The sequence below is a fragment of the Jatropha curcas genome, chromosome 10, assembly GCF_041381405.1.
Source record: "Jatropha curcas cultivar XTBG-Jc1 chromosome 10, XTBG_Jcur_1.0, whole genome shotgun sequence".
NCBI lineage: Eukaryota > Viridiplantae > Streptophyta > Magnoliopsida > Malpighiales > Euphorbiaceae > Jatropha > Jatropha curcas.
This window is the reverse complement of record NC_143160.1, coordinates 13,509,770-13,536,064: the sequence shown is the minus strand read 5'-3', so window position 1 is coordinate 13,536,064 and position 26,295 is coordinate 13,509,770. Positions and strand designations below refer to the sequence as shown.

Here is a 26,295-nt window from a genome sequence, read left to right as displayed (position 1 = left end):
TGTGGTTAAGCACTCTTTCAACTTTTGAAAACTTGCTTCACAAGAATCGGACCATACAAACTTAGCATTCTTCTGGGTCAATCTGGTTAATGGTGCTGCTATTCGAGAAAAGTCTTGCACAAAACGGCGATAATAGCCAGCCAAACCCAGAAAGCTGTGAATTTCAGTGACAGTAGTCGGCCTCGGCCAATCGATGATTGCCTCAATCTTCTTGGGATCAACCATGATTCCATCCTTAGATACCACATGACCCAAGAAATTTACACTTTCCAGCCAGAATTCACATTTGGAAAATTTAGCATACAACCGATGCTCCCTCAGAGTTTGTAGCACAATTCTCAGATGGTGTATATGATCTGTTTCAGTTCTAGAATAAACTAGAATGTCATCTATGAACACAATCACAAACCAGTCCAAGTATGGCTTGAAGACACGGTTCATCAGATCCATGAAAGCTGCTGGGGCATTTGTGAGTCCGAGGGACATGACAAGGAATTCATAATGACCATATCTGGTTCTGAAAGCCATTTTAGGAATGTCTTGTTCTCTGATTTTTAGCTGATGGTAACCAGATCTAAGGTCAATCTTAGAGAAACATGTAGCTCCTTGCAATTGATCGAACAGGTCATCAATTCTAGGAAGCGGGTATTTGTTCTTCACAGTCACCTTATTCAATTGCCTATAATCAATGCATAGGCGAAGCGAACCATCCTTTTTCTTCACAAACAGGACTGGAGCACCCCAAGGTGAAGTGCTTGGTCTGATGAAACCCTTATCCAACAATTCTTGCTACTGTTCTTTCAGCTCTTTTAATTCCGCTGGTGCCATTTGATACGGTGGCATGGAAATAGGTTTTGTGCCAGGAATCAAATCAATACAGAATTCAATTTCCCTGTCTGGAGGAAGTCCGGGTAATTCTTCTGGAAACACATCGATGAACTCATTCACGATCGGCATACTTTCTACTTTACGAGTTTCTGTCGTGGTGTCCTTTACCAACGCTAAGTACCCTTGACAGCCTTTCCTCAACAACTTTTTGGCGCTGATTGCAGAAATCAGATTATAAGGAGCTATATTCTTATCCACTCTATAAACAAGTTTCTTGCCATCTGGTAGATTAAAAACAATCTCTTTCCTTTTACAATGGACCTCTGCATCGTACTTTGCTAAACAATCCATCCCCAAGATCACATCAAAATCTATCACATCTAAGATAATTAAATCTGCAGGTAAGTCTACGCCTTCAAGAACAATAGGACAGTTTAAAATGACTGAATTAGTATAAATAGATTCACTTAAAGGCGTCGATATCAACAAGGGAATGTCTAACTGATTGGGCACTCTGTCTATTTTCATAGCAAACCTAGGAGATGCAAATGAATGGGTGGCACCAGGGTCAAATAATACTCGTGCTTCCAAAGAACAAATAATGAAAGTACCTGCCACCACGGCATTAGATGCCTGAGCATCTCCCGGAGTCAAATGGAAGAGTCGGGGCTGTGCTCCAGTGGCATGCAAATTCTGTCCCGAACTCTGGCCTCTGCCCCTACCAATAGAGCCACGGCCCTGCTGGCTAATAAGTCTAGTACTAGATGCCGACGGTGTAGAGAAGGGAGGTCTGGACACACTACCCATGGAAGACTGGGGTGGCATATATCGAGACGGAGGAAATGAACAGTCTCTAGCATAGTGCCCCGTCTGGTGACACCTAAAACAGGTGTTAGAATCAAGGTCGCACTCTCCTTTATGAGCCTTGCCACACCTGCGACAGACAGTCACACTTGGTCTGCTGCTACCTGAACTGTGACCACTACTGGAACCACCTGAATGAGTACTCTTTCTTGGCCACTGCCTCCTTTTATCTTTTCTTCTGCCAAAATTTCCTCTTCCCTGGAGTTGAGAACTCGAAGACTAAGCACCCATTACGAAGGATCCACTCATCCCTGGTACGCCTAGAGTCTCAAGTGGAGCTACGGCTCTATCACCCCTTCTGGCTAAGATAAGTCCATCAGAAATATATTTTGCCACCACAGCATTAAAATCTTGCCCCCTCTGCTGGAATAGAGTCGCGTATATGGCATTCAACCCGCTGATAAACCTGTATACCTTTGTGCCCTCATCAGGTATAGACCCCGGAGCATACCTGCTCAACTCTATAAATCTGGTAGCATACTCATCCACAGACAAATTCCCTTGAACCAAGGACTCAAATTCCCTCATCTTTGCCCTCCTAGTTCCTTCTGGTATGAAGCGGTCAATAAAGAGAGAAGAAAATTGTTGCCAGATCATCCCATTAACAACAGGCAGGACATAATCTCTAAACCATATTTCAGCCACACCCTCCATTCTGCGGCCTGCAAATATGATGGATCTCTCGTCATCACAACCCAACTCAATGCAGAACTCTCTGATTCTGGCTAGAAAGGAATGAGCGTCTTCAGTGCCTGTAAACTTAGGTGGTTTGTAACGAATGAACCTATCATAAAGGCTATCATTAGCAGCCCTCGAAACAGTAGGAGGTGGAGCTGGTTGAAATGGTTGCGCTGCTGGATCGGGCATAGGTGGTTGCATCTGTTGCTGTTGCTGTTGTTGTATCAACATGTCATTCATTACTGTTATAGCTCGCTGAAGTCCAATCATTAGTGTATCTATTCGAGGGGGATTTTCAGCTGCAACTTCCTCATTTAGATTTTCCTGCTCCTCTTCATCTTGATTGATTTCACGTCTTGCAGGTCTACCCCTTCTTCGTCTAGCAGGAACTAAACGTCTGGAAGAGGCCTCATCTGGAGCTTCTTGCTCCGCATTATCGGATGCTCTTCTCCTATTATTCACCATGCTGAAATTTAAAGTATAAACAAAATTTATCAGAACATAACAAGACCAATTCTATTAACATCAATTATATTTATCAGCCTAGCTTAAAATATGACTCTAACGGTAATCACGCTGAAATGTAAGAGGCAAATGATACTATATCAAGACGTGACAGAAATAACTCCGCAGTTATCTCTAGACTTCTAAACTTATGCTCTGATACCACCTTTGTCACGACCCGTCTCCGTGGGCCGGATCGGCACTAGGGCCCAGGTAAGCTTAAGGCCCCCGAGGCCCGTAGTAAGCCTAAACTACTCTACCTATACATGCCACACCATTTAACAGGAACAGTAAGCCCATACCACTAGGGTTTAAATATAATTATTATACAATCCGGCCCAAATTTTAAATATCTCCATTGAAGTTTAGTTTGGGCCTAATCATAATAAGTCATATGCATAATATGGGTATACTAATACGCCTGCGTCTAATATATAACAAGTCATTTGCAAAAGTACGCATACGGCAAGCCCAATTAAAATACACAATCCTATAACTGCGGAGTTCAATAATAATCTGATAATAGAATAATTAATACATCTAAATTTAAATAACAGAAATATAAAGTTTACATTTATAACTCTGCGGAGAAGATTGCAGAGCTTCCGTTGGATCAGCAACTTCCTACTACCTGAGAAGTTTGGGGAGAAGGGGGTGAGTTTTACAACTCAGTGAATAATAATAAATAATACACACCAAATACAGTCACGCGAAATGCGCCCTAATAAACTGAATGAACACACAATAGTCAATCATATGGCATAACATCAGCACCCATAAACAATATCAACTTCAAATAATCACATCACGTGGAAATTAGTCAGTGGAGTCACCGAACCCCCGATGAGCCGTCCTCCCACATGGCTCATCCTCTCACATGTGCACCAGGGAGCCGATCCCCCATACTGGCCGACCGGTCTAATCCTCACTTGACCAGCCCTCTCATGGTTTTTACATCCTCTCTTTTCTTTTTCATACCAACAGGAGGCAACCCGGTGGTCTCCATCCAATCTAGATCATCAAGCGCTCACAACAGGAGGCCACCCTGCGGGCTGCAATCAAATCTAGACTGTCCGGTGCGCAACGACGAGAAGCCAACCCGTGGTTAACGGTAACGGTAACGGTAGGTGCACACGGGGGCGCCGATCTCCCATTTACCCGGCTAACAGTAATCATATTGGATCCATATAACGGTACGGTCTCACAGTCCCATGGTGACCCACTTCATCCCAATTCCACACAAACAAATCACAATATATGCACAGCACAATTATTCAAACAATTCTTTCAATGTACAACACCAAATTTACAATTATGCAGCATAAAATAGATATGAGTTATAATATAAAAATATACATGTATATATATAAGGTTTGTAAAAAAATGCTATGCAAATGCATGTTGATATGCATTATTTATTATTACTCACAGTGATAGAAAGCGAAACTCTAGCTTTGATTCTGTCCTGGAGGAGCACTAGATGGACCCGGGCGATCTTAGCAAAGTAAGAATGACATCGGAAAAAAAAAAGAATTATATCAGATAAAATATTTATTCATCACACTACTAATCTTAACCCATTTAATTTCTATCAATAATTTACTCTCTAAAAATAATTAAATTTCTATAATGAATTTTATTTGCTACCGAAATTCATTTTATTTTCTACCGAAATTTCGGCAGCATCTCCCCTAAAAATTGGACTATCCACCTGTTAAAATATCAACAATATATCTAATATTTTCAAACCACACAGCCCATCCATCGGGCAATCAATCAATCCAATTTTCCATCCTCCATCAATCTCAACATCACCACACAATTAAAATTATACATTACAATAACATTATATCTAAACTACCTTAATTAAATCAACACTAAAATTATAAATCTATTAACTACTCACAATTACTTAATTAACTACAAATAATAAAATTAATTTCATTAGCTAATATTACTAAAATTAAATTAATCAACTAAAAGTATTAAAATTAAACTAACTAAAATGACTAAATTTAATTAACTATCATGAATAAAATTAAACTAATTTACGGAAATGTATATAAATTAATTTATACCCCAATATAATTTTTTTTGTCGAATTTCTGCTAGATCAGAAATTTCCACTCATGCCGGATCGGATAGCAGTGGCTGTTGGTGGTCGGAGGCATGCTGGAGCAGCAGCAGAGGCGCGAGCTGTTGTGGCGGAGCAATGGTGGAGCAGCAAGCACGGTGGTGGCGCGACAAGGTGGAGACCGTGCTGTTGCCGTGCACTGCGCGCTCTGGCAGAGGGCGGAGCTACTGGCAATGGCACGTGCGGAGGAGCAGCGAGGCGACGCTGGCGTGCGACGGAGGTGGTGCGACTGGCTGCGCTCGTGTCGGTGGTGGATCACCTCTGCTGGAGCGGCTGGGACACGACGCAGACGCAGATCCAAAGAAGAAGAAAGGAAGAAAAGAAAAGAAAAGGGAAGAAAAGAAAGGAAAGAAGAAGGAAAGAGGAAGTGAAGGAGGAGTGGTGGTCGGAGGTGGTGTCACCGGTAGTCAAGAAGCGCAGGAACAGGGGAGGGGAAGTGAGGTGTGCGCTAGAAATAGAGGAAAAAGAAAATTCTAGATGGTTTGGGTCGAACCAGTTCGATTCGGCCCAAATCTTCGATTTTTAATTGGTTTACGGCTTTTTCAATCAGTTTTCGGTTCGTTTTCTCACAGTGTTCACACTAAAATATTAATATGAATTTCCAGACTGTCGGTGCATTAAATTTAATTGGAAAAATCTTTGAAAATATAAATTCGGGTTGTTTCACCTACAAAGTATCCTAAATACTTAGTTACTAGGATCTTCGAAATCTCCACACTCAATGTAGGACTTGCCTTGTACGATTTCTCTCCATAGAAATTCTGCATAAAATAAAATTAGCACAAATAGCATAATTTAAATTTATTTGTTTTGTATTAATCATCAAAATCCGAGATTAGAAAATGACCCTTGAGCCAACAGAATGGACATACTAGCTGAATATATTATTCCTAATTGCTTTGTGGTGAAGCAACAGTGTTGAAGGTGTCTTAGATAGAGGCGAACCTAGGTAGACGATTTTATATATGCAGAAAATTTAAGGTTTGTTAAATTTTATATATTTCTTAATTTTTCTTTGAGTTGGGTTTAAAATTATTGTGCTTTGTTGGTTGCAGATGCTTGGTGAGTGCAATTTCTTCCAATGGCATGATCCACCAATCTAGATCATGTTAAGCACATTATAATGGGATTGCTGAGAAGAATCAAAGAAAATGAAGATCTGAGGAATAAGTCTAATGTGATTTGGTAGAAGGTGGTTGTTGGGGTTTGTGTTGTTTTTGTTACTATAACTATTAGGGAAGTGTTTAGGGGCTGAGGATTATTAGCTACAGAATTTGGCTTTTTTTTTTTTTTTTGTATTATGGTGTGTATTATAGCACAAAATTTTGGCTCTTCTTGTAACTATTATTGTAGATAGTGACAATGGGATATTCTTGGTGTGCTACTGGTTAGATTTTGTTATGTAAATGTTGAATCAATTGAGAATGAATATAAATGAAATGTTAAATTTTGCAGCAATGTTTTTTCTGTCAATTGGTTTATGTTTTAAATTACCCCATTCAGTTGGTATATGTTTGAAAGACATTATGATATAAGGAAGTTGAATTTGAAATAGGCCAAATAAATGATAAAGAAATGAACTTGCATTCCTGAGAAAGACTACATTGTTCAACATTTCTAGGAAAATGACAACAGTACTCATTTTCCTTAAACAACACCAATAGTTGCAATGGTGTAAAAAGCATTGGATTCAGTTTTCACAATTACACAGCAGAATGAACATGTGTGAACATTAATAAAAGAACAAATGCTTCATTCATAATTGTCCAAAAAATTTGTGGCTTCCTCAAGCATTGCCACTTCACTAAGTTGGTCTACTACTACTTTGTGAAGAATGGCTTGAAGAATTTGTCGGTGCTGACTATCTAGCCTATGACCCTAAATCTCTTTGCCTCTGTAGATCAAACCTCTGCAACTGGAGTTACCTTACAGTCACATCATTCTCACCCTTCCATTTAAGACCTAAAGGTTTGAAGCTAAGATCACTAGTGACAATAGCATAGCTTTTCAATTGAGTTAGGTTGGTGATAACCCTTGAAGCAGTATTGGTGGATGACTGAAATTCAAGAAATAACAAACATTTGCACTAATTATGAAGCATCAATGACTTTGCATAAAAAAAGATCCAATGTCAAAAATAAATAAAATTCACAAACTACTATACCTATTATGTAGCCATGTCAGTAGCCTCATTAATATAAACACCAATCTCACTTAGAGTTGCTTATTTCTTAGTAGAAGAGGCTAGTGTTTCTCTAACATACCTCTTAATGGGTGGTATAGCAACTGGGTACATAGAAGTTCCCCTTCCCCTTCTTCTTCCTCTTCCTCTGGTAAGAGGAGCACTTGAAGGTGGCAAGTTGGAGAGTGTCACATTACCCCTTGCTATCACGTTAGATGTTGTTGCTGTCACATTCATGTTACAAGGCGTAACTGTCACATTTTCCTGACTTGTAACTCTTCTTCCCCTTCCTCTTCCTCCAACCTAAGGTGTTCGATTTCTTGATCGACTCACAGCAGGAGAAGCATGAAATGGTGCTATAGCACCCCTTTGACTCACAGAAGCAGGAGAAGCATGAAATGGTGCTGCAACACCCCTTTGGCTTGACCTCAGTATGCTTGTAGCTACAATAAATACAAATATAACTAGTGGCTTCAAAATTGACTCAAGAAATTACAAACATTCACATTATAATGTTTTGTAAAATCCTATTCAGTACTAAAAAAAAGCAAAATTCATTCAGGATTAGAAGAAACATTAAATGTAATTGTTAAAGTTTAAAGTTAAATACTAGCCTGTTGGAGTGGAGATGGGTGGAACACTTGTACTTCCCATTGCACGTGACTACTAGCTAGGTAAGGGTTGTGATTAACTTCCAATCTGCCAGTACATTTCCCATTGCACATGATTGTTAGTAATATCACTCTCCTTATCCACATGATTTTGTAATATTTTCCTAGGCTCATCCTTATCCCTCCTTCTATTTAATCTTCTTTCTTCCAGGTTTAGCTTATCTATATTCTAGGGGTAAAATCACAGGGTTGCTTGTCTCAGGCCAAAGCTTCATGCCTCTAACAGGCTAAATGTTGTACTTGTAAGCTTTCAAATATTGATCCTTCCTATACCAAATTGCTACAAAATCTTCAGGATTCATTTTCCTATGAAACATTGCACAGATGCTTGTGTACATGGGATTCCTTTGAGTTCCTAGGACCTGCAAGAGCAACTCATCTTCCTTAAGAACATAGTATGCTTGTATTCTCCCTCAACTATCTTCAAAACTAGTATCACCATTCCATATAGGAGTGCAATGCATTGACAACATTTTATGCATCTCTAGTTTCTCCATAGCTTTAGGGGATATGTCACATATCCTTATAGAAGCAAATTGTCTCATCACCCTTATCCTCGCCATCACTTGTGATCTTATTTCTTCCATCCTTGTGATCATTGACTTTATCCTACAGCATTGAGAATCCAACCATTGAAAGTCTCACACATATTGTTCTCAACAATATCACATTCAAGGGTGTAACTAAAGAAAGCCCTACATCAAGTGTTATGATTGTAGTACAGCAAATCATCTACAATTCTAGTCCCAAGTGCACTCATCTCTTTCAATTTATCCTTCAACATCATCTCAAAGGGTGATCTTGCCACCTCCCAAAATTTTCCTCTCCTTTCTTCACCATTGCATTTATTATTCCAATTAGTCCATATGTGTCTAGCACACATATTATGCTCCACCTCTAGTAACTCTTGCTCTATTGCTTTGTCAAATCCCTAATACACAGTTTGTAAACAATATGATGAAAAAAATTAGTGTTGATGATTGTAAAAATAAAAAAAATCAATATTGAACCGCATAAAACATACATTACATTTAAACATGTAAAAAAAATTGGAAGTCACAGTAGATGGATCTTACCTTTTTTATGTCTATAATGACAGTCCAACCTAAGCCTGTGGTTATGCCAAGGTCCTGCTTCAAAGTTGAGATGAACCAAAGTCAATTTTTTGTGTTCTCCGCCTCTGCTACAGCCCATGCTATTGGAAATATCTGATTATTTCCATCCTTTGTCACGGCAGCAAGTAATTGACCTCCATATGGCACCTTTAGAAAACAGCCATCCAAGCCAAATATTGGCCTACATCCTTCTATGAAACCTCGTTTGCAAGCATGCAAACACATGTAAAACCTTTTGAATGCTTGCACCCCCCCCCCCCATCCAGCCTTTTGCACTTTGCAAAGCATGTGGATCCAAGATTAGAGGTCCTGATTTCATCTGCATAATCATGCAGTCTAGCAAATTCAACTTTTTAGTCCCCCATTATAGCCCCCCCGTTATAGCCCCTGGAGCTTTTATCTTAGCCCTTCTTGGAATTGTTTCGCCAATATAAACATTCAGCTGCTCCTTGCACAAAGCTTGTATTTCCCTAATTTTTATACCAGGTTGAGATACTATTCTGTCTCTGAAATATCTAGCTATGAAGCTAGAGTTGCATAACTTATTTTTATTGGTTCTATAACATTTGTGGATTGGATTATAGGTTTTTATCACAAAATTTTCTGTGCTACTTTCTTCGCTACTAAATAACCATGGACAACCCTTCCTACACTTAGATCTAACCCTCTTTGGCTCATTTGGTCTTATAGTTAGATCTACCCCCTTACCACACCATACTTAGCTAAGGGTTTCCTAAATTGATCCACAGACTCAAAAATCATACTAAGCTCCCAATATGGCATAACAGATGTTGGATCATAGTGGATTTTCCTTTCTCTCCTATTAATTGATGAAATATCATTCCCACTATCTTGTTCATCATCACTGACTTCTCTAGAATCAGGATCAGAAGAATCAATATAAGGTTGTCCTCCGCTAGTTACAACTTTAAACCTATTATTCAAACTATTCCTCTCTAGTAAAACCAAAGTTAGCTCATGCTTCACCTAAAGGAACATCTCAAACCTCCTCCTCTAGCCTTTTCCCTAGCTCTCCTAGTATATTACCTAACTCTCTCTTTAGGTTCCCTTAATTCTTTATCCACATCACTTACGTCACCTTCAACATCTCCATCAACTCCATCTTCTTCAACTTCAATTTCATAATCATTATCTTCATCAAGGCTGCTTTCTTCTTGGCCTAGGAAATTGCACATTAGCCCTTTCACAATCTAGCCCTTCAGTTTTACCCATTTGCACATTAGCCCTATCAGAATCTGGCCCTTCACTATTACCCATTTGCATATTAGCCCCTTCCCCACCAACATTTTCCCTTTCCTCATTTGCCTCTTCCCCTAATGGATTTTCATTTTCCATATTTGCCCTTCCCCTAATGGAATCTCATCATTCCGGACCACATTCATTAACAACGTATCATTAACTTCAATAACATCTAGTAAGTGAATAAAATGCTCAATAAATAACTCCATTGTGCCCTCATTTTCCACGAACTCCAAATGAAACATTTCATCAACATCAATATTGAGTAGAGAGTATATTTGAGTTTCTCCAGCAATGAGGACCAATGTGCTCATAACCAAATCCTTTGCCCTTCCTAAAAGGTCCACATGTGAAACTCTATCATTGTCCACATTTTCTTCCACAGTGACAATCTAAATACCTCATATCAGGCTCTAATTCAAAGTGTCCACCATGAAACCATCGAAGATTAATTATCTTGTCAACCATTTTGCAAATGGAGAAAAAAATTCATTTAAGTCCAAAACCTATATTCTCAAATTCAGAAATCACGTGTATAGAAAAATGAGAAAAAAAAAATACCAACTTTTTTTATCCTAGGCCGCAAACTCCATGTTAAATCTCAAAATAACCCTACTTTTATTGTACTAATAATGAAAAAACCTTCATACAACTAAATCACTATTTTTTTCTAAACAGGACAAAATCAAAAACAGAGGAAAGGAATGAATGCCACTTTATTTTTACCAAAAGAGATGCAAATAAAGCAAATAGCACAATCCATATATCAATTTTTCACAAAAGAAATCGACTACTTACATGTTTAAACAAATGGCTTCTTCTTCGCTTCAAGCTCTAACAAATCCCTTTCCAGTGTTAGGACCGCTCATTACCAGATTCGCACTCTCACACTCAAAACCCTAATATTCTCTTCTACCTCAATGACAAAATGTGCCTGATTTTGTTTATATGAGAGGAAATTGTTCTTCAAGCACTAGTTTTTATCTTTTTACACTCAAAAATGTGTTTACCCCCAACAGTCGTTTCTTTATCAAACAGAAAAAAAAAAATCTTTTATTCAAAATTTCTGATGTGTCGACTTAGATGGGCCCCGTTCTGCACTAACTAATCCAAGTCAGTGTAATGAAATTCATGTGCTTGTGCCTACGTAGAAAGGTGTAATGTTGGTGCAAAAAAAAATTATTTGAGGAGCATAACTAGTTACCCATAAAGTTGAAAGTGTTGTTGGATTTAATTTTCTAAAGTTATTTAGAGTTGTTAAAAGTTCATCAAATGGAGTAGATTATAATTCATTATTTCCTCTAATATTAGAGGAATACTATTATAATAGCGAACATTTATTAAAACAATTAATTTGTCTGATGAGAGCTTTGCATTAATGTTTTGCAAGCACAATACTCGATAATACTCGATAAGTATTTCTCATGAAAACCTACAAATAAAACACCTGAAATTATTTTTTTTTTTTTTTTGGGAGATTAAAAATCATTAAATTAAAAGATGACGATAAAAACCTAAAGTTCAATCAATATATATTTACTTAGTTATTCGTAACAGCTGATATCTAGTAACTAGTAAATATTTACTAGCGAGTAAAATTCATGTATTGTTAAGTTTTTAATTATTATTTATCATTAATTAATAAATAAAATGATTACATAAAAATAATAATTTTAAAAGATTATTAGAAATTATATTTATAAAAATAAATTTAACCTAATTATTAGATATAAATCAATTACTAGCTATGTAAAATAACTGAATAAAATATTATCTTAATATTTATAAACAATTTTTTCGATACCATATATGACTTTTATCATCAATGAATAATAATAACATTTCCTCATAAAAAAAATATAAAAAAAATAAAAATAAAAAATAAAAAAAAAAAGTGTATACTTTCAATTTCGATACAAGGAGAGATTATAGAAAGAGGAGAGCTAGCATGTTCTATAATTCATTTCAGTTCTTCAAAAAAGCATGATCATCTGTGAACAGGGAATACGGTATGTAAATACATCTGTAATACGGTATGTAAATACAGTATATATATTCATTTCGTACCTCATGTGTGAAGCATGATCATCTGTGAACGGGGAAAAAAAAAGCTCCATGCGGTTCTGATGTGATTTTGGCTTATCAAGCTGCATCATAGGCAATATCCTTTTCCAACTTTCTTAAATTTATGGGCTCCTCGTTTAACTTATAGGTGCAAGACAGAAACCCATTATAGGATATCATTTCTTTTGAAGTTTGGACATCAAATTTATCTTCATTTGGCCTTCACAGTTTTCCTGTCATCTCTTCTGGAAATCTTAATACATCTTGGAGGCCGGCCGGCACAGCAAATGATCATTTCTAGCATTTGACAACAGGGTTTTTGGCTTGTGTCTTTACTTTGTTTATTACTGAGAAATTTCACATTCTGCAGTTACAGAGCTAGCCTGCCTGCTGCCATGGTTAAAGCTTTCAGGTTGCTTTTCTTTCTTGCGTTTTTTTCTTTTCACTTTTTCCTTAACAGACCCTCGTGATGGTAAGTTCTGTCTTCTTCAGTGTTATTTATGGTAGGATTGCATCGTTCCAGGAAAGTTCCTTTGAACATTTTATTATGATCTTTTTTGTTTTATGAAATTTTTTATTGAAAATCAAAATTAGGTAAATAATTATTAGTATATGGAATACAAATAAGTTTCTGATAGGTTTAGAAATAAGAATTGACATATTTATTTGCTCATTTGTGTTAAAACAGCTGCAACTCTCTCAAGTCCCTGAAAAATACCTGGCAAAATACTCCGCCCAGCTGGGGCAATGGAGATCCTTGTGGAACACCATGGGAAGGAGTTACATGCAAGAATTCAAGGGTCACTGCATTGTGAGCTTTCTATTACTCAAGTTTCGATTGCTCTTTTTCTTTCCAGGTTTCACATCTTGTACTCTTTTTTTTTTTTTTTTTTTTTTGGCCTTCCTACTTATTCGAGGGTTATCAAGTATGAGCATCAAAGGAAACCTAAGTGGTGACATTGGAGGACTCACTGAATTGATATCAGGGACTTGTCATTCAATACATTTACAGGATCTCTAACTCCCCCATTAGGAGATCTAAACAATTTGACTATACTGTAAGATCCAATAACTTTCAAATATAGCTACAAAATTTTCTTTCGACTCTCAGAATTCCCGCTGGTTGTGGCTTTACTGGTAGTATTCCAGATGAATTAGGAAATCTTGCTGAGCTATCCTTCTTGTAAGAGTTTGTCATAGTAATAACTAATAAGAATCATCATTTTGTGAATATTTCATTGCTTGTTCATTTCTAAATATCTTATCTTTCTTCACAGGGCCCTCCACAAAAACAATTTGACTGGTAAAATTCCTTCTTCTTTGGCAAAACTCTCCAATCTCTACTGGCTAGACCTGGCAGATAATCACTTGACAGGACCTATCCGAGTTTCAACACCAACCACTCCAGGCTTGGACCTCCTCAGAAAAGCTAAGCACTTGTGAGTATAATTTTTAACCCCTTTTGCAATGTCAGTCTTAGTGATTCACTGTCTTTAACTCTTTTTATTTGCTGTTAAGCAATGAATATTGCATAACAACTTCTGTGAGTTGCAGCCATTTCAACAACAACCGGCTTTCAGGTTCGATTCCTTCGCGGCTTTTCAACTCTGATATGGTACTAATACATGTGTAAGTTGATAATTGGCAACAGGATTCTCCTTTCTTTCATTTTTTTTTTTTTCTTGTTTGTTTTAACATTCTAATTGATGACAGATTATTTGATGGGAACTTACTCAGACGGAACTATGCCATCCACATTAGGACTGGTTCAGACCCTCGAGGTTCTGTGAGTGAAATCACACATCCAATTCATCTTTCTTGACTAAACATTTTCTTCTAAATTTCATCTCCATGAAATGCTGACCATTCTGATTCACTACAGCCCTGACCATTCTGATTCACTACAGCCGGCTTGATAGAAATGCTTTAACAGGAAGTGCACCTACAAATTTAAACAATCTTGCAAGCTTCATTGATTTAAAGATTTCAGATTACCAAAAAAAAAAAAGACACAGCAAGAGTTATAACTAGAAGTAGGTAATACATGTATACCATATAGTTCCAGCAATATTTAGCATGATAAGTCCCCATAAACACAAAAGGTGTTTAACAGTGGAAGTCCCAATATGATCTCAAATAATATGCTGAAAAGGATCTAAACAACCATGGAATAAAACACCAAAACACATGATTTCAGCATGCAGTTGAGGGCTATTTTAAGTAAATTCCATACAGAGAAGAAGATAAAGCACTCAATATGTCATTTACCAACTGGACAAAACTAGTATCAACACTTTAAGTTGAATGGCAAATGAAATCAATCCTAGTGTCGTTGGTACTTACTCAGTATCTCAAGTATCAGCAGAAAGATGCCATCTGCTCATTCTTTCAATCCATCAACTTGACTTTGCCCTAATGAAATTCAGGAATTTGCTGTCAGATTTTACCAATACTGTAAGTCCTTAATTAGTATCTCACAAAATGAAACATCTGAAAATTTTATAGACTATAGATATTGTATTGTCTAATTTCCAAATTCCACCATTAATAGTTCAGAACATACAGCAAGCATGAATTTTTTTGAAATCTAAAACTACCAATTGAGAATTCAGAAAATAGTTCTAATGCAGTTTAGAATAAAGCATTCATTTTCTTGCAAAACTTTTGCAATGCAGGATATTGAAAAACAATGCATTCAGTGGCCAACTAGACATGGGTGAAAGCGTTGGTCCACTGCTTCAACTTGTTGATCTGCAGAATAATAATATTTCTTCTGTAACACTAACTGCAGACTATAAAAATAAACTAATATGAGAAATTTGATAAACCCAGAAGAAATTTAATTAAACTGTGTTGTTTATGCTTTCCATCTTACATCTTACTATGCCCCTTTGCTCAGTCTTGTAGGAAATCCAGGGTGCTCTGCATTCTCAAATGCTAGTTATTGTCAACAATTCAACTCCAGCGGCATCCCTAGCAAACCTGTCGAAGTCGCCTCGCTGGAAGGCGCGCACAGTAAGGTGACTGCTTGGAGAAAGAATATGGGCAAACGACTAGTAAACATATAACCAAAAGAAGACCTTGCATTCATCTGGTTTTCCATAAAAGCTGAGATCATATAAATGTTTGTATACCAGCAAGAAGAATTTACCACGTGAAATTTTTTTTTTTTTTTAAATGGGAAAATTAGAGAAACTGATCTCACTTTTCATGTCCTGTATAATATTTCCGTTTTTTCAAAATATGTGGTTAATTATTTGGGTTTTACAAATCAAAACTTCGATCCCCATAAATAACAGTTCAAATCGAAAAATTTGATCCAAAAAACGTCATCTGAAGCACTATAATCTTATTTTTCTAGAAAAGAGAGGATTATTTCAGTGGAGAAGAACCTTATAAATATTCATCTTTAGCACCCGATGCAAGAAAATTCGAAAACAATCCAAAATAATACTTATGTTGAGAGTATTGTAACCCAAAGAAACCTTTGTTCTACTGGTATCACACCATATGTGACAAGATGTGCAAATGGCCAAAGTTTCCACCCTGCCTGCACAACAGACCACATCAAAGGCAAAATTAAGCTGAATTGTAAGGAAAAGTGAACGAAATGAAAATTTTCAAATAATCCAAATGATAAACAAAATCTCAAGATCAAGCAACTAATTAGTGTCAAATGAACAAAAGGAAAATTTTCACTCTTTTCCCTAAAACTGACTATTTTGAACAGAAAACCAGCTAATGGATAACAGTATTCCATTAGCTCATTAAGGTAAAACTAAACAGTCTCTAGAAGGAAAAAAGCCTTCTGTCAGCTTCAGCATCAAAACACATACAAGGAATCCATTAATTAGCTGCAGAAAACATGGTTTGACACCAATAAAGAAGAAGGAAAAACATACATATATCAAGCAGATAAAACTACATATTGTAATGGTTATTCATCCATATCATGTGGAAGGAAAAATAAGAAGTGGAATGAATTCTTATTGGAAACTTCTCTCTTTATTTTCTCATGAAAAGCTGAACAGCTGAATTTTACTAAGATTATCATAATGATCAAACTCACAGGACAACTCTACAGTTTACACTTTACCCAATATGCATTAAGCACTAAGTTTACCTATTGACTAAAAGATAACATATTGTGTTTATGAAAACATCACATTCGAGCAAATAGGGTGCAAAACAAAAGGATGAAAAAATGGTGGAGCAACCAACATGGGATGATAAATCTTCGGCTGACAGTAACGAGTAATGAAGGATAAAGCACTCTTGGACGTACTGATTTGCGAATTCGGTTGCCAATGCCATACAAGAACCCCACATGTCTCGATTCATCAATTCCATAAACTGTCTTCAACCTAGAAAATACTGTTGCACTTAACAAACTATCAGACCCTGCTTGATGAGCGCCGCCAACTCGCTTAACTCGAAGGATCTTAGCTAACTTCTCTAACCCCAACTCGCCTTTGGATAAACCATCGCAGAATGTCGCAATATACTTGACATCAAAAACATAGCAACCAAACACATTTGCAATTAACTCAGTAAACTCAAGAGAAGATGGAGGCAGTGAGCTTTTGGTAACCATTGTAACCATGTGAGCCATATCATACAATCCATGGAAAGTAATCCACTTCAAATTCCTATGTTTGGCTAAAATATGAACAAAAGCATCCGAAAAGAAACGAATAGCAATTCCGTCGTTCTTCAACTTTTCGAAATTAATACCATGGTCTTTCAGAAATTCTAAAGAATCATCGGTATAGACCTCTGTTTGAGCATCAAAAGAGAAATTGAATTCCCAGCAACCGGCGATATTGCCGTTTTCGTCAGATAAGGTGAGGCCCAATTGAATAAGTGTTGTTGCGTCCACATTAAATTTCAAATTAGAATAGATAAGAGACTCACTGGCTTGCCTTGGAGTATCGATAAGAAAGCCTGGAAATTCAGTGTCGACATAAACAACTCCATGGAAATGAAGAAGGGAGTCTATACATTTCAGTTCGTCAACCAAATTGTAACGCCAGACAGGGATGATCGGATTCATGGCAGCGGCAGAAAATATATGGCTCAATTGAATATACAATGGTATTTATAGATACACTCATCTTTCCTTACTCTACATGGAAATCCAAACCTGACGTTACTTGGATTTCCAAGTAGAAAAAGGATTCTAAATTACAAATCTATATTGTAGGAAATCTAGTGTGCGCTGCTCTTCGCGTGAGCAAGGGATTAGACGCGTGAGCAGCCCAGTAAGGAGCGGTGGCTGCCGCCATTGGCGTAGTTTGCGGAGGTGATGTCACAGCTAAGATATTGAAGACTTAAAAGCCTTCTCTCAGCTTCATTTGAATACTTTATATCAAAGAACAGAAATAAAAAATAACAAAAATCCTCATTTTAATTTTACTTTTGTATCCGATAAAAATGACAATATTATTCTCTTTTTTAATAATTCTTCTAAAAAAAATAAATTCCAATATTCAAATTATATATATTAAATTGTAATATTTTTGCATAAATAGAAATCCCAATAAATATCAATAAAATTAAAAATTCTAAATAAAACTAAATTATCTTTAATAATATTTTTAATATAATTTTAATCAATCAATAAAATCAAAAGTTTCCTAATTAGGATGAAACTAAATTATCGTTATTGATATTTTTACTCAATCAATAAAATACCAATAAAATTAAGAATTTTTTAATTAAAATAAAACTAAAATATTCTTAATGATATTTTTAATTAACCAATCTATAATATATATATATATATATATATATATATATATATATAAAAGATTAAATTGAAATAAAAATAGAAATCCAGCAATTAATTAAAATATTAAATAGAAGGTATGAAACAGGATACATTTTATTTTTATGTGCTTAAATTAAATTTTTTTTATTTTTTAATATTATCCTTTATGAATCTAAAAGGTACCCAAACATTATTGCAATGTTAAAACTAATAATAATAATAATAATAATAATAATGATAATGACACTAATAATAATAATAATAATTATTATTATTATTATTATTATTATTATTATATCCATCTAATTCAAAAATATGTAAAAACTCTAGCAAATAAAAAGTTATAACCATGAACTAAATTAAATATATAAGAAACTAATAAACTTATATTTATTACTAAACTATAAAATTTAATTTTTTTAAAAACTAAAATTTTTATTAGAAAATTAAGAGCACAATAATTAATACCTCCACGATAATGAATATTGGACTTAAAAAATATTAAAAATTCATTGAAAAAAGTTATGAATATAATAAATTTGTAAAAACTAACATGTCCCAGTTATATATTTAGAAGAGCATTTACCTTTACAAGTTGCAAGAATTGATCTCTTGTAACTTTTCTCTTAGATAGCTTTAAAAGGCGTATTTATAGTGAGTCTTTAGATTAATTAGATTAATATTAGGATTCCTAATTGATTTAATATTCCTTTTTAGTTGAAATTTAATATTTTTTAACGATTTTTTTTAAAATAAATAATTTATAATCGATCAATAAAATACCAATAAAACTAGTGATCTTTTCGCACTTGGCATGCGAATGTTATAATTAATAATTATTTTCAAGATTCTAAATATCCAAATTATACTTACTCATATATAAAAATAAAATAAAAAATAATTTTTTCTAAAATTCTCGCAAAACGATCAATATATTGACATATGCATACATAAATCAAGTTTATAATTAAATTTAAAATTTTTAATTTTTATAAATATTTTAATGGTTTAAGTATCAATTATTGAATTCATTTTGAATAAATAATCTAAAATCTAGACGTAAATCCAATAAACATTCAAAACTTAAAAAAATTTCATTGAAATTTGCCCTGATTTTGAATAGGTCGGGAAATACTGTTACCTCCCATCAAACAAAGGAAACTAAATTTATTTTCTTTCCTTCATTATTCAAATACAAAGGTGGAAAATAATAATGAAAGAAAATTAACAATTCATCATTATTTTCCTTTATTATTTTGATTCCTCTTCTTTCCAAACAGAAAAAATTATTATTAGATCCCTTTATTATGGTCAAATACACTAGTAGATCTCTGCTTTTTTCAAAATATATTATTACATTCTTAAATTTTGATATTGTTCGACTCTGAAGTCCTTCCGTTAATTTTTAAACTTTTTGCTGTTAATTTATTCGAAAAGACAAAAATATCCTTCATTTAAACTAAAATCAGCACACCTCGGTCTTTCTCTCTCCTTCCTTGTCCTCATCCCGTTTCATCGTGAGAGCATTACAGTTTCTCTTAGCGGTCTCAGGCCACCGGCAGCAGCTACAACAACGAAGAGATTGGGGCTTCTACTAACGGTTATGGCTATTGACAATAGACTCATACATGGTAATTGTGACTTAGATAATAATAATAATAATAATAAAGAGAAGGCTTGCAAGTGAGAATCATCAAATCGCAATTTTCAATTCAGAAAGTCCAAAAGCTCTAATAGCAAAAGTGGACCCATTAATCTGAAACTATGATTCTCCCAAAGGCATGCTGGGTAGATTGCCAATGGTTGGCCTATTGCTCAGTTCTGTACCTGCGGAATCAATTCATGGTTGGTGCCTTTGTGCGCTCGTGTTTATGAGAAATAATGAGTTATTACTGGATTTGCTTTCAATATGGAAAATGCTTTCTTGTTATTACGTTATATGTAAATTCCATTTCATGAGAAATTTATGCCTTTCCTTTTCATATTTTTCTCTCGTTTTTTTTTTTTTTTCTTTTGGAGAGGAAAGGTTAGGGCCAATATTGTCATTTAAAACTTTGCTCTCCCATCTGACCATTTTTTTAAGATTTGACTAACCGTTAAACACATTAAAAATTGCAGAAGGATTAAAGTATCTAACGGGATTAAAACTTGGTTATATAATCATGTATTTTTATAAAAAACAGAGACAGACTACTATATTCATTTTTTATATTGGGACGTAATAATAATTCTCCCTAAATAATATGCTGCTATTTATTTATTTGTTTTACTATTAATTGTTGTACAAATATGATCCAGTCACTTGACATTGGATAATTAAAAGGAATAGTCTCTGACCGATGTTATCTATAAATATATCTCAAATTAATTATAAATTTTTTTGCTAAATATGTAAATTCACGCCTGAATTTTATTATTTTAATTTTGTGACACCATCAATTTTTATTTTAATCTATCAAGCACTTCAACTTATAAAAATATACCTATTAAACACTTCAATTTTCAAAATTATTTTATTAAACACTTCAACTTGCAAAACTATATCAATTAAATACCCCTTAAAAGTTAAAAATTATTATTCTAAAAGTCATGCTAACTATATATCAAATTGATATTTTGTAGATAAAAGTCAAATGTGGGTAATATTACCAATATTACAAATTCAAGTACATGATAGGTCATTCACAAAGTTCACGATACCACAAGATTATAATTGCAAAATTCAAGAGTGAATTTAAGTAATCAGTCTTTTTTTTATTAAACAATTGAATTGTTTTAATTAATCAATGGTATCTTATTTCATATTAAATCAATACAACGTTGGATAATACTGGATAAATTAAATTGGACTGGTTGGTTTGAAAATGGAGAATGTAAGAACATGATATAAACTTGATTAGTATATATAATAATGTGATATCTTCATTCTTACTCATTCTAGGATTCGACTTTATATATGGGCTATAAAGGAAAGCGTAAGGCACTAACCGACCATTGAAAATATCATTTATGATATTACAAACCTTTATATCATTTATGATATATGGGCGTATTCTACCCTTTCCGTTCCACTTTAACACAACATTTTTTTTTTTTTTAACAAAAATATTTCATCTTTTTATAAAAATTAAAAAAAATGATTTGAAAACATTTATTTTCTAAAGAATTAATAAAAAAATTGAAACACATTAATTTTCTAAAAATACACAGTAAAATGCTTAAATTATGATTCTTAAAATTAATAACTCCCCGTTTAATTTTACTATAATCAATGCTAATTTTATCTCATATTAAATCACCATCATTATTAAATCACCATCATTATAATAGTAGTTCCATTTCATTTTTCCATGTCTTCATATAATGAAAAACTGTTAGTAACTTGTAATAAAGATTTTAATTTAACTACAATTAAAATAATGGTTAAAAAGAGAAAAATAAATGTAAACGTAAAAATAAATTATATCTAATAAATATAAGTAAAATTGAAAAAAAAATTATTAATATACTCTCAAAATCCTAAATGAGAACTTAAAGCGAAACGGAGAGAGTATAATTTATTTTACAGGCATTTTATTTGTTCCTTTATTATGAATTGGTACATAGCATAAATACATGTTATTTCATCACTGTATTTGATGGATCTCGTAGTCTGCAACTTACAAATTGTGCTAGTAGACATTCGACAAAGTTTTGCTGATATTTTAATAGGGTTTAGGCAGCAGCTTCAGCTGCAGAAGAGACTTTCTTGATAATAAAAACAGGATCTCCCACATTCAATATGTTTCCTTTCCCTCCATCACTGGCTTTCCAAACCATGTTCTGCCCAAAGTATATCTGCAGTAACATTTCACATAATTATTTTGCGCTGACGGTGTCTACGGTAAAACATAGTTCAAAGTTTTGAATATTGATCACACCTTTCCCTGTTGTTTCTTATCCGGACGCAGAACTTTATCAGATCGGATTTTCATTAGAGTTTCATTTGGTTCTGACCCTGCTAATCCTGTATCTTGATTAATCGTGGGTATCTGCAAGACGTAAAATGTCTTTTTAAACATGAGAACATACAGATAAGGAGCAAAATGTGAAAGATTTATCTATTTGAACTTTGCAACCACCATTTCTAGTTAGCATGGCTAGATAAGAGGGATCACAAGCAAGCATACAGTTGAAAGGCCTGCACACAGGGCTAGGATATCCAATTAGGAAATTAGCGATATTAACTAATCCCTAATCCCAAAATAGCTGTGATTGTATATGCATAAGTTAATGACATTTTGATGTGGGGAAAAGAAGTTGACATTCTTCAGTCATATGATAGATGAATTAAGAACAAGAGAGTCTAGAGACAAGACATTCCTTGCTGGTTCACCACTAGATATGTCCTACCTGCAACCTTGATCTTCAGAAAGCACCTATTCATTCTCTACACCCCAACTACAAACTATATTTCTTATTTTATATGATTATCACCATAGCTAATTCAACTTTCCAAGAAGCCCACAATATTAATCCACCAAAAGCAGTTGGGAAAAGCAATTTTTTTTATCTGTTTAATATAAGGATAGCATTATTAAACACCCATGCCAGTATCATTAACAACCCATGATAGCTTGTACCTTGTGTAGTTATCTTCTTACATAATGCTAATTGTACATGACTTCCATAAGAAAACTAGTTAGTGCAGAAACATAAGCATTATACCTTACAGCGGGAACAAAGCTTGACGCCTTCAAATGTGAACTTATTTATTCTAATTTCTCTCCACAAGTCCTCGGAAAACGGTTCACAACCATCAACAAGAATGCTGTGTCACACAGTACAACAATTTTAGAGACATAGACCCCTGCATATGGTTCAATCAAAATAGGAAAAGGGAAAATTGGTGCCGATGAAAAATTATTAAGGAAATCCCATAGTATCTGAAAGATAAGCAATTAAAAACAGTCAGACATTACTAGAGGCCTCTAGAAAAAGTGCACGGCTTTTAAATTTTATTTTAAATGAAAATTGGATTATTTAACTAAAGGTGAAGAGATAGGAATTGGTCTAATTAAGTACTTGGGTCTAAAACGGTTAATTGGAACAGGCTCCTTCAGAAGCTTATTTAGTCCATCCAATGATCCCTGCAGAAGATAATTGACAAGATTCAGACCCGAGTTTCACATAAAAGGCAAGGAGACCTTATAATTCATGTCACAAGTTGACAACCTGAGATAATAGCATGTATGGAAAGAGATCAGAGAACATAACATTGTGTCCAGGAGCATAATTAGGATCGACGGCTCTGGTTTCTGATGCTGCAGCAGTGATGAAAATGAATATGAGCAAAGCATTCAACTTAAGCGTGGGCCCACAAAGTAAAGGATGCAAATAATATGCCAAAACATGGCCTATGCTAACCAATCTTCGATACTATTCAAATGTTTTCACTCCATCCAGACAACCTAAAATGCACTTCACATTTGAGAAATTCATATAAGTAGCCCAATTATTGTCCTTTTGTTGCAAAATGCACCAAAATTGAAACCTAACCTGCATTAAAACGCACTAGCCGACTTGGTTTTCCAATATAATCTGAAAACCATTTTGCAGCTTCAGCTCCCTCATCCAGTGCAGAGCCGGACCATTCCCACACTGAGACACCATCTGCTACTTCATGAGGTCTTGTCAGTGGTATGTTAAGCACACCCATCCCAGGAGCCTTTATTACTGTGAAAGAGTGAACAAATAATGGGTCAAAGCAGAAATCATATAAAACAAAAGGCATGAACATGATTAATGAATAATATGAGAAGAATGCACACGATTTTCTTCTTCTTTTAGCAATGCATACAAATTATACAGTGTCTAATAATTAATAAAGTTGAAGGATATAACTAAAGCATCCACAGGATTATATTATGTCTCTTAGCTAGCTTGTTCAATCTTCAGCAATGCACAAACCTTGAAGATCGTGAAAAACTTCACTTGGTACTCATACTGTTCAAATTAGGAGTATTTTTCCTTGGCTATTTCCTTATGTAAAAAAATTGCAAGAGTAGAACTTTACATGATGGTTATAGCACACAGATAGTTGGAAATATTTATATCTTTGAGCAAAACTCTGCAGTTCTAGAAAGGTGCTAGGTCCAATGGGTGAATAAATTAGAGGAAAATAATTGTCTAGTAATTAATATATAGGAGAAGACTGAAATTCAGTTTTGTTAGAAATGTTACAGGAAACTACAAATTAGATCTCAAAGAGCACAACTCTTGATAAGGAACATTTAAAGGAATAAAGATCAAAGAATATGGAATAGTTTATCTTACCCATATAGGAGTTCTTAGTGGGTTCCCAACCATCTAAAAATGCCTCGTGAGGCAGCTCTACCTCAACCAGAGCAAGCTTCGGCTCAACTCTTTGGGTATATGCCCTCCCTTTATAATTGACAACTAACCAGTTTCGATCCCATCGGAATCCTGTATATGAAAGCACACAAAAAAATTCAAATGAAATGTAAAAAACTGAATCTATGTTAGCAGGTCCAACTGTTAAACACGGAATGATATAGCAAAAGATTAATATTTTCACAACTACTGAGTTGTACATTATACACAACATTTGTCTCAACTTGCAAATTCAAGAAAATCTGCTCCGCTAGTAGAGAGGATATGAAATACACAGAGACATTTGTTACTTACAGAATCTATATCTGTCCACTGAAATTTCATATAGTTTGGAAGTGAACTGAAAGTGAACCTTACACCTATCTATGCTTAAACAAATCGATTACCAATTCCATTACCAATTCCTACCCCAACCCCAATGATAAATTGACTGTAATTTGTGCCTTTCAATTGTTATGCAGGCATACAAGTGATAGACCAATCAATTAGTGTTATTCAGAACGATTCTCGCACATAATTGTTAGGACAAGAAGCAATCTCACCAATGTCAAATCAACTGCAAGTTACATAATCTAGCAAATTCATTCATTGCCCATAATCAATCACAATTGAGCATTCTAAAATGCTTAACATCATATTTTCTATCTTGCTCTAAATTTTCCATGTTCCTTAGCAAATTCTACCAAAATCTATAAATAAATAAATTAAACCCATAGGCATGCAAATTATTTAATCCAAGAAACTTATAAAAGGAAACATACAAATGGCAAAACAGCAATTTGATTCATTGTCCATAATTTATCAAAATCAAACAGTAAGTGGAAAAGGCTCAACATCAGATTCTCTCTTCTTTAAATTTTTCCATGTTCTTTGGCAAATTCCATCAAAAAACATAAATAAAAAAATAAAACGCATGTAGATTATTTAATCAAGAATCTGATAAGAGGATAAAGATGAATAAACCATTTGTCATATAAGAGATGAGTAAAAAACAAAAACACCAAATGGGTAACAGAGAAATGCAAAGAAGAAGAACCAGCAAGTTGTAAAGTGGCTGGTTTTACCAGTAGGAGCGAGTGCAGCATGAGAAACTGAGATGCCACGGCATGACTTGATTGGATATACAAAAATTGATGATACGTTTGCAGTTGGCTCCATCTTCTCTCTCAGTATATTTGAGTCGGTGTTGAAATGGCAGAATCAATCATCTTTGACGGTAAGAGCTTATGATTTTTTTTGTTATATATATGAAATGAAGCCAGAAGAGTGAAGAGTAGAACATGACTTTCTTGGGTTCTTAGACAGCTGCGTATTAGATAAGAACAAAGTGGGTCCCAAGTGAGAATCAGAGGGTGGCTCCCTGTCAAAATTGGCAAATTCCTTAATTCTTGTTAGTTCTGGGTAATGTTTTTAAAACCGGACGGTAAATGTAGCCGACTGCTAAACTTAATTTTAATATTTTATAATTGTTTATAAAAAATTAATAAATATACTCATAAATAATTTTATAATGAAAAAATGATAATATATTTATAAATTTATAATTATCTTTCAAATCAAATACTATATATTCAATCATATCAAAAATAAAAGTTATATATTCAGTTTTTTAGATACATTTTTATAAAACTGATATAATTAATAAAATTATATCATTTATAAAGAATTTTATATTTTAAATTTATTTATTTAAAATAATGTATAGTTTAGAAAAATTAGCTTTAAATTTTAGTGATATATTTCCATACAAAAGAGATAAAAATGCAATTACAAATCTAAGGTCCGTTTGCTTTATCTGTGTTTGTGGCTGGTAGTAGTTGATAGCGGTTAAA

General features: G+C 34.4%; 3 protein-coding genes and 1 pseudogene across 9 annotated transcripts; 1 reads left to right on the top strand and 3 right to left on the bottom strand.

Moving 5' to 3' along the window:
* Positions 1-7,493: 7,493 nt before the first annotated feature.
* On the bottom strand, positions 7,494-10,332 carry LOC149493142 (uncharacterized; annotated as a pseudogene).
* Positions 10,333-12,320: 1,988 nt separating this feature from the next.
* Positions 12,321-15,334, top strand: LOC105629086 (leucine-rich repeat receptor protein kinase HPCA1-like). Of its 4 annotated transcripts, none has more exons than XM_089715798.1 (6): positions 12,321-12,712; positions 12,989-13,111; positions 13,578-13,739; positions 13,855-13,929; positions 14,014-14,086; positions 15,200-15,334. In XM_089715798.1, the coding sequence occupies exons 1-6, from the start codon at positions 12,696-12,698 to the stop codon at positions 15,239-15,241; spliced, it is 492 nt and encodes a 163-aa protein (XP_089571924.1). In that variant the 5' UTR covers positions 12,321-12,695; the 3' UTR covers positions 15,242-15,334. The 4 variants fall into 4 exon arrangements, 2 of the variants coding, with proteins under 2 accessions (XP_089571924.1, XP_089571925.1); XM_089715799.1 differs by lacking the exon at positions 15,200-15,334 and adding an exon at positions 14,183-14,503; XR_016318601.1 differs by lacking the exons at positions 12,321-12,712; positions 12,989-13,111 and adding an exon at positions 13,233-13,358 and having other exon boundaries at positions 13,578-14,754; positions 15,200-15,296.
* LOC105629080 (putative CCR4-associated factor 1 homolog 8) lies at positions 13,960-17,654 on the bottom strand. 4 transcript variants are annotated; one of them, XM_089715794.1, is made up of 5 exons: positions 16,522-17,654; positions 15,693-15,850; positions 15,176-15,299; positions 14,644-14,712; positions 13,960-14,242 (listed from the first exon to the last, which is right to left on the bottom strand). In XM_089715794.1, the coding sequence occupies exons 1-3, from the start codon at positions 17,351-17,353 to the stop codon at positions 15,231-15,233; spliced, it is 1,059 nt and encodes a 352-aa protein (XP_089571920.1). In that variant the 5' UTR covers positions 17,354-17,654; the 3' UTR covers positions 13,960-14,242; positions 14,644-14,712; positions 15,176-15,230. The 4 variants fall into 4 exon arrangements, with proteins under 4 accessions (XP_089571920.1, XP_089571921.1, XP_089571923.1 ...); XM_089715795.1 differs by having other exon boundaries at positions 15,786-15,850; XM_089715797.1 differs by having other exon boundaries at positions 16,586-17,654.
* Positions 17,655-21,555: 3,901 nt separating this feature from the next.
* LOC105629073 (uncharacterized) lies at positions 21,556-25,734 on the bottom strand. Its single transcript, XM_089715699.1, has 8 exons — positions 25,528-25,734; positions 24,386-24,535; positions 23,609-23,785; positions 23,285-23,373; positions 23,135-23,199; positions 22,778-22,880; positions 21,991-22,101; positions 21,556-21,907 (listed from the first exon to the last, which is right to left on the bottom strand). Exons 1-8 carry the CDS (start codon positions 25,619-25,621, stop codon positions 21,785-21,787), a joined length of 912 nt encoding a protein of 303 aa, XP_089571825.1. The 5' UTR covers positions 25,622-25,734; the 3' UTR covers positions 21,556-21,784.
* Positions 25,735-26,295: the final 561 nt, after the last annotated feature.

Coding starts and splice junctions, on each gene's coding strand:
- LOC105629086 (XM_089715798.1), top strand. Junction 13,112..13,577: donor AATTCAAGGGTCACTGCATT/GTGAGCTTTCTA, acceptor CTTTCTTCACAG/GGCCCTCCACAAAAACAATT. Junction 14,087..15,199: donor GTTCAGACCCTCGAGGTTCT/GTGAGTGAAATC, acceptor CCCTTTGCTCAG/TCTTGTAGGAAATCCAGGGT.
- LOC105629073 (XM_089715699.1), bottom strand. CDS start 25,621: ATGGAGCCAACTGCAAACGTATCATCAATTTTTGTATATCCAATCAAG. Junction 23,786..24,385: donor CACTAAGAACTCCTATATGG/GTAAGATAAACT, acceptor ACTCTTTCACAG/TAATAAAGGCTCCTGGGATG. Junction 22,881..23,134: donor ATTAACCGTTTTAGACCCAA/GTACTTAATTAG, acceptor TGTGTGACACAG/CATTCTTGTTGATGGTTGTG.
- LOC105629080 (XM_089715794.1), bottom strand. CDS start 17,353: ATGAATCCGATCATCCCTGTCTGGCGTTACAATTTGGTTGACGAACTG. Junction 15,851..16,521: donor CCGAAGATTTATCATCCCAT/GTTGGTTGCTCC, acceptor TCTGTTGTGCAG/GCAGGGTGGAAACTTTGGCC. Junction 15,300..15,692: donor TAAAGATGAATATTTATAAG/GTTCTTCTCCAC, acceptor CGCGCCTTCCAG/CGAGGCGACTTCGACAGGTT.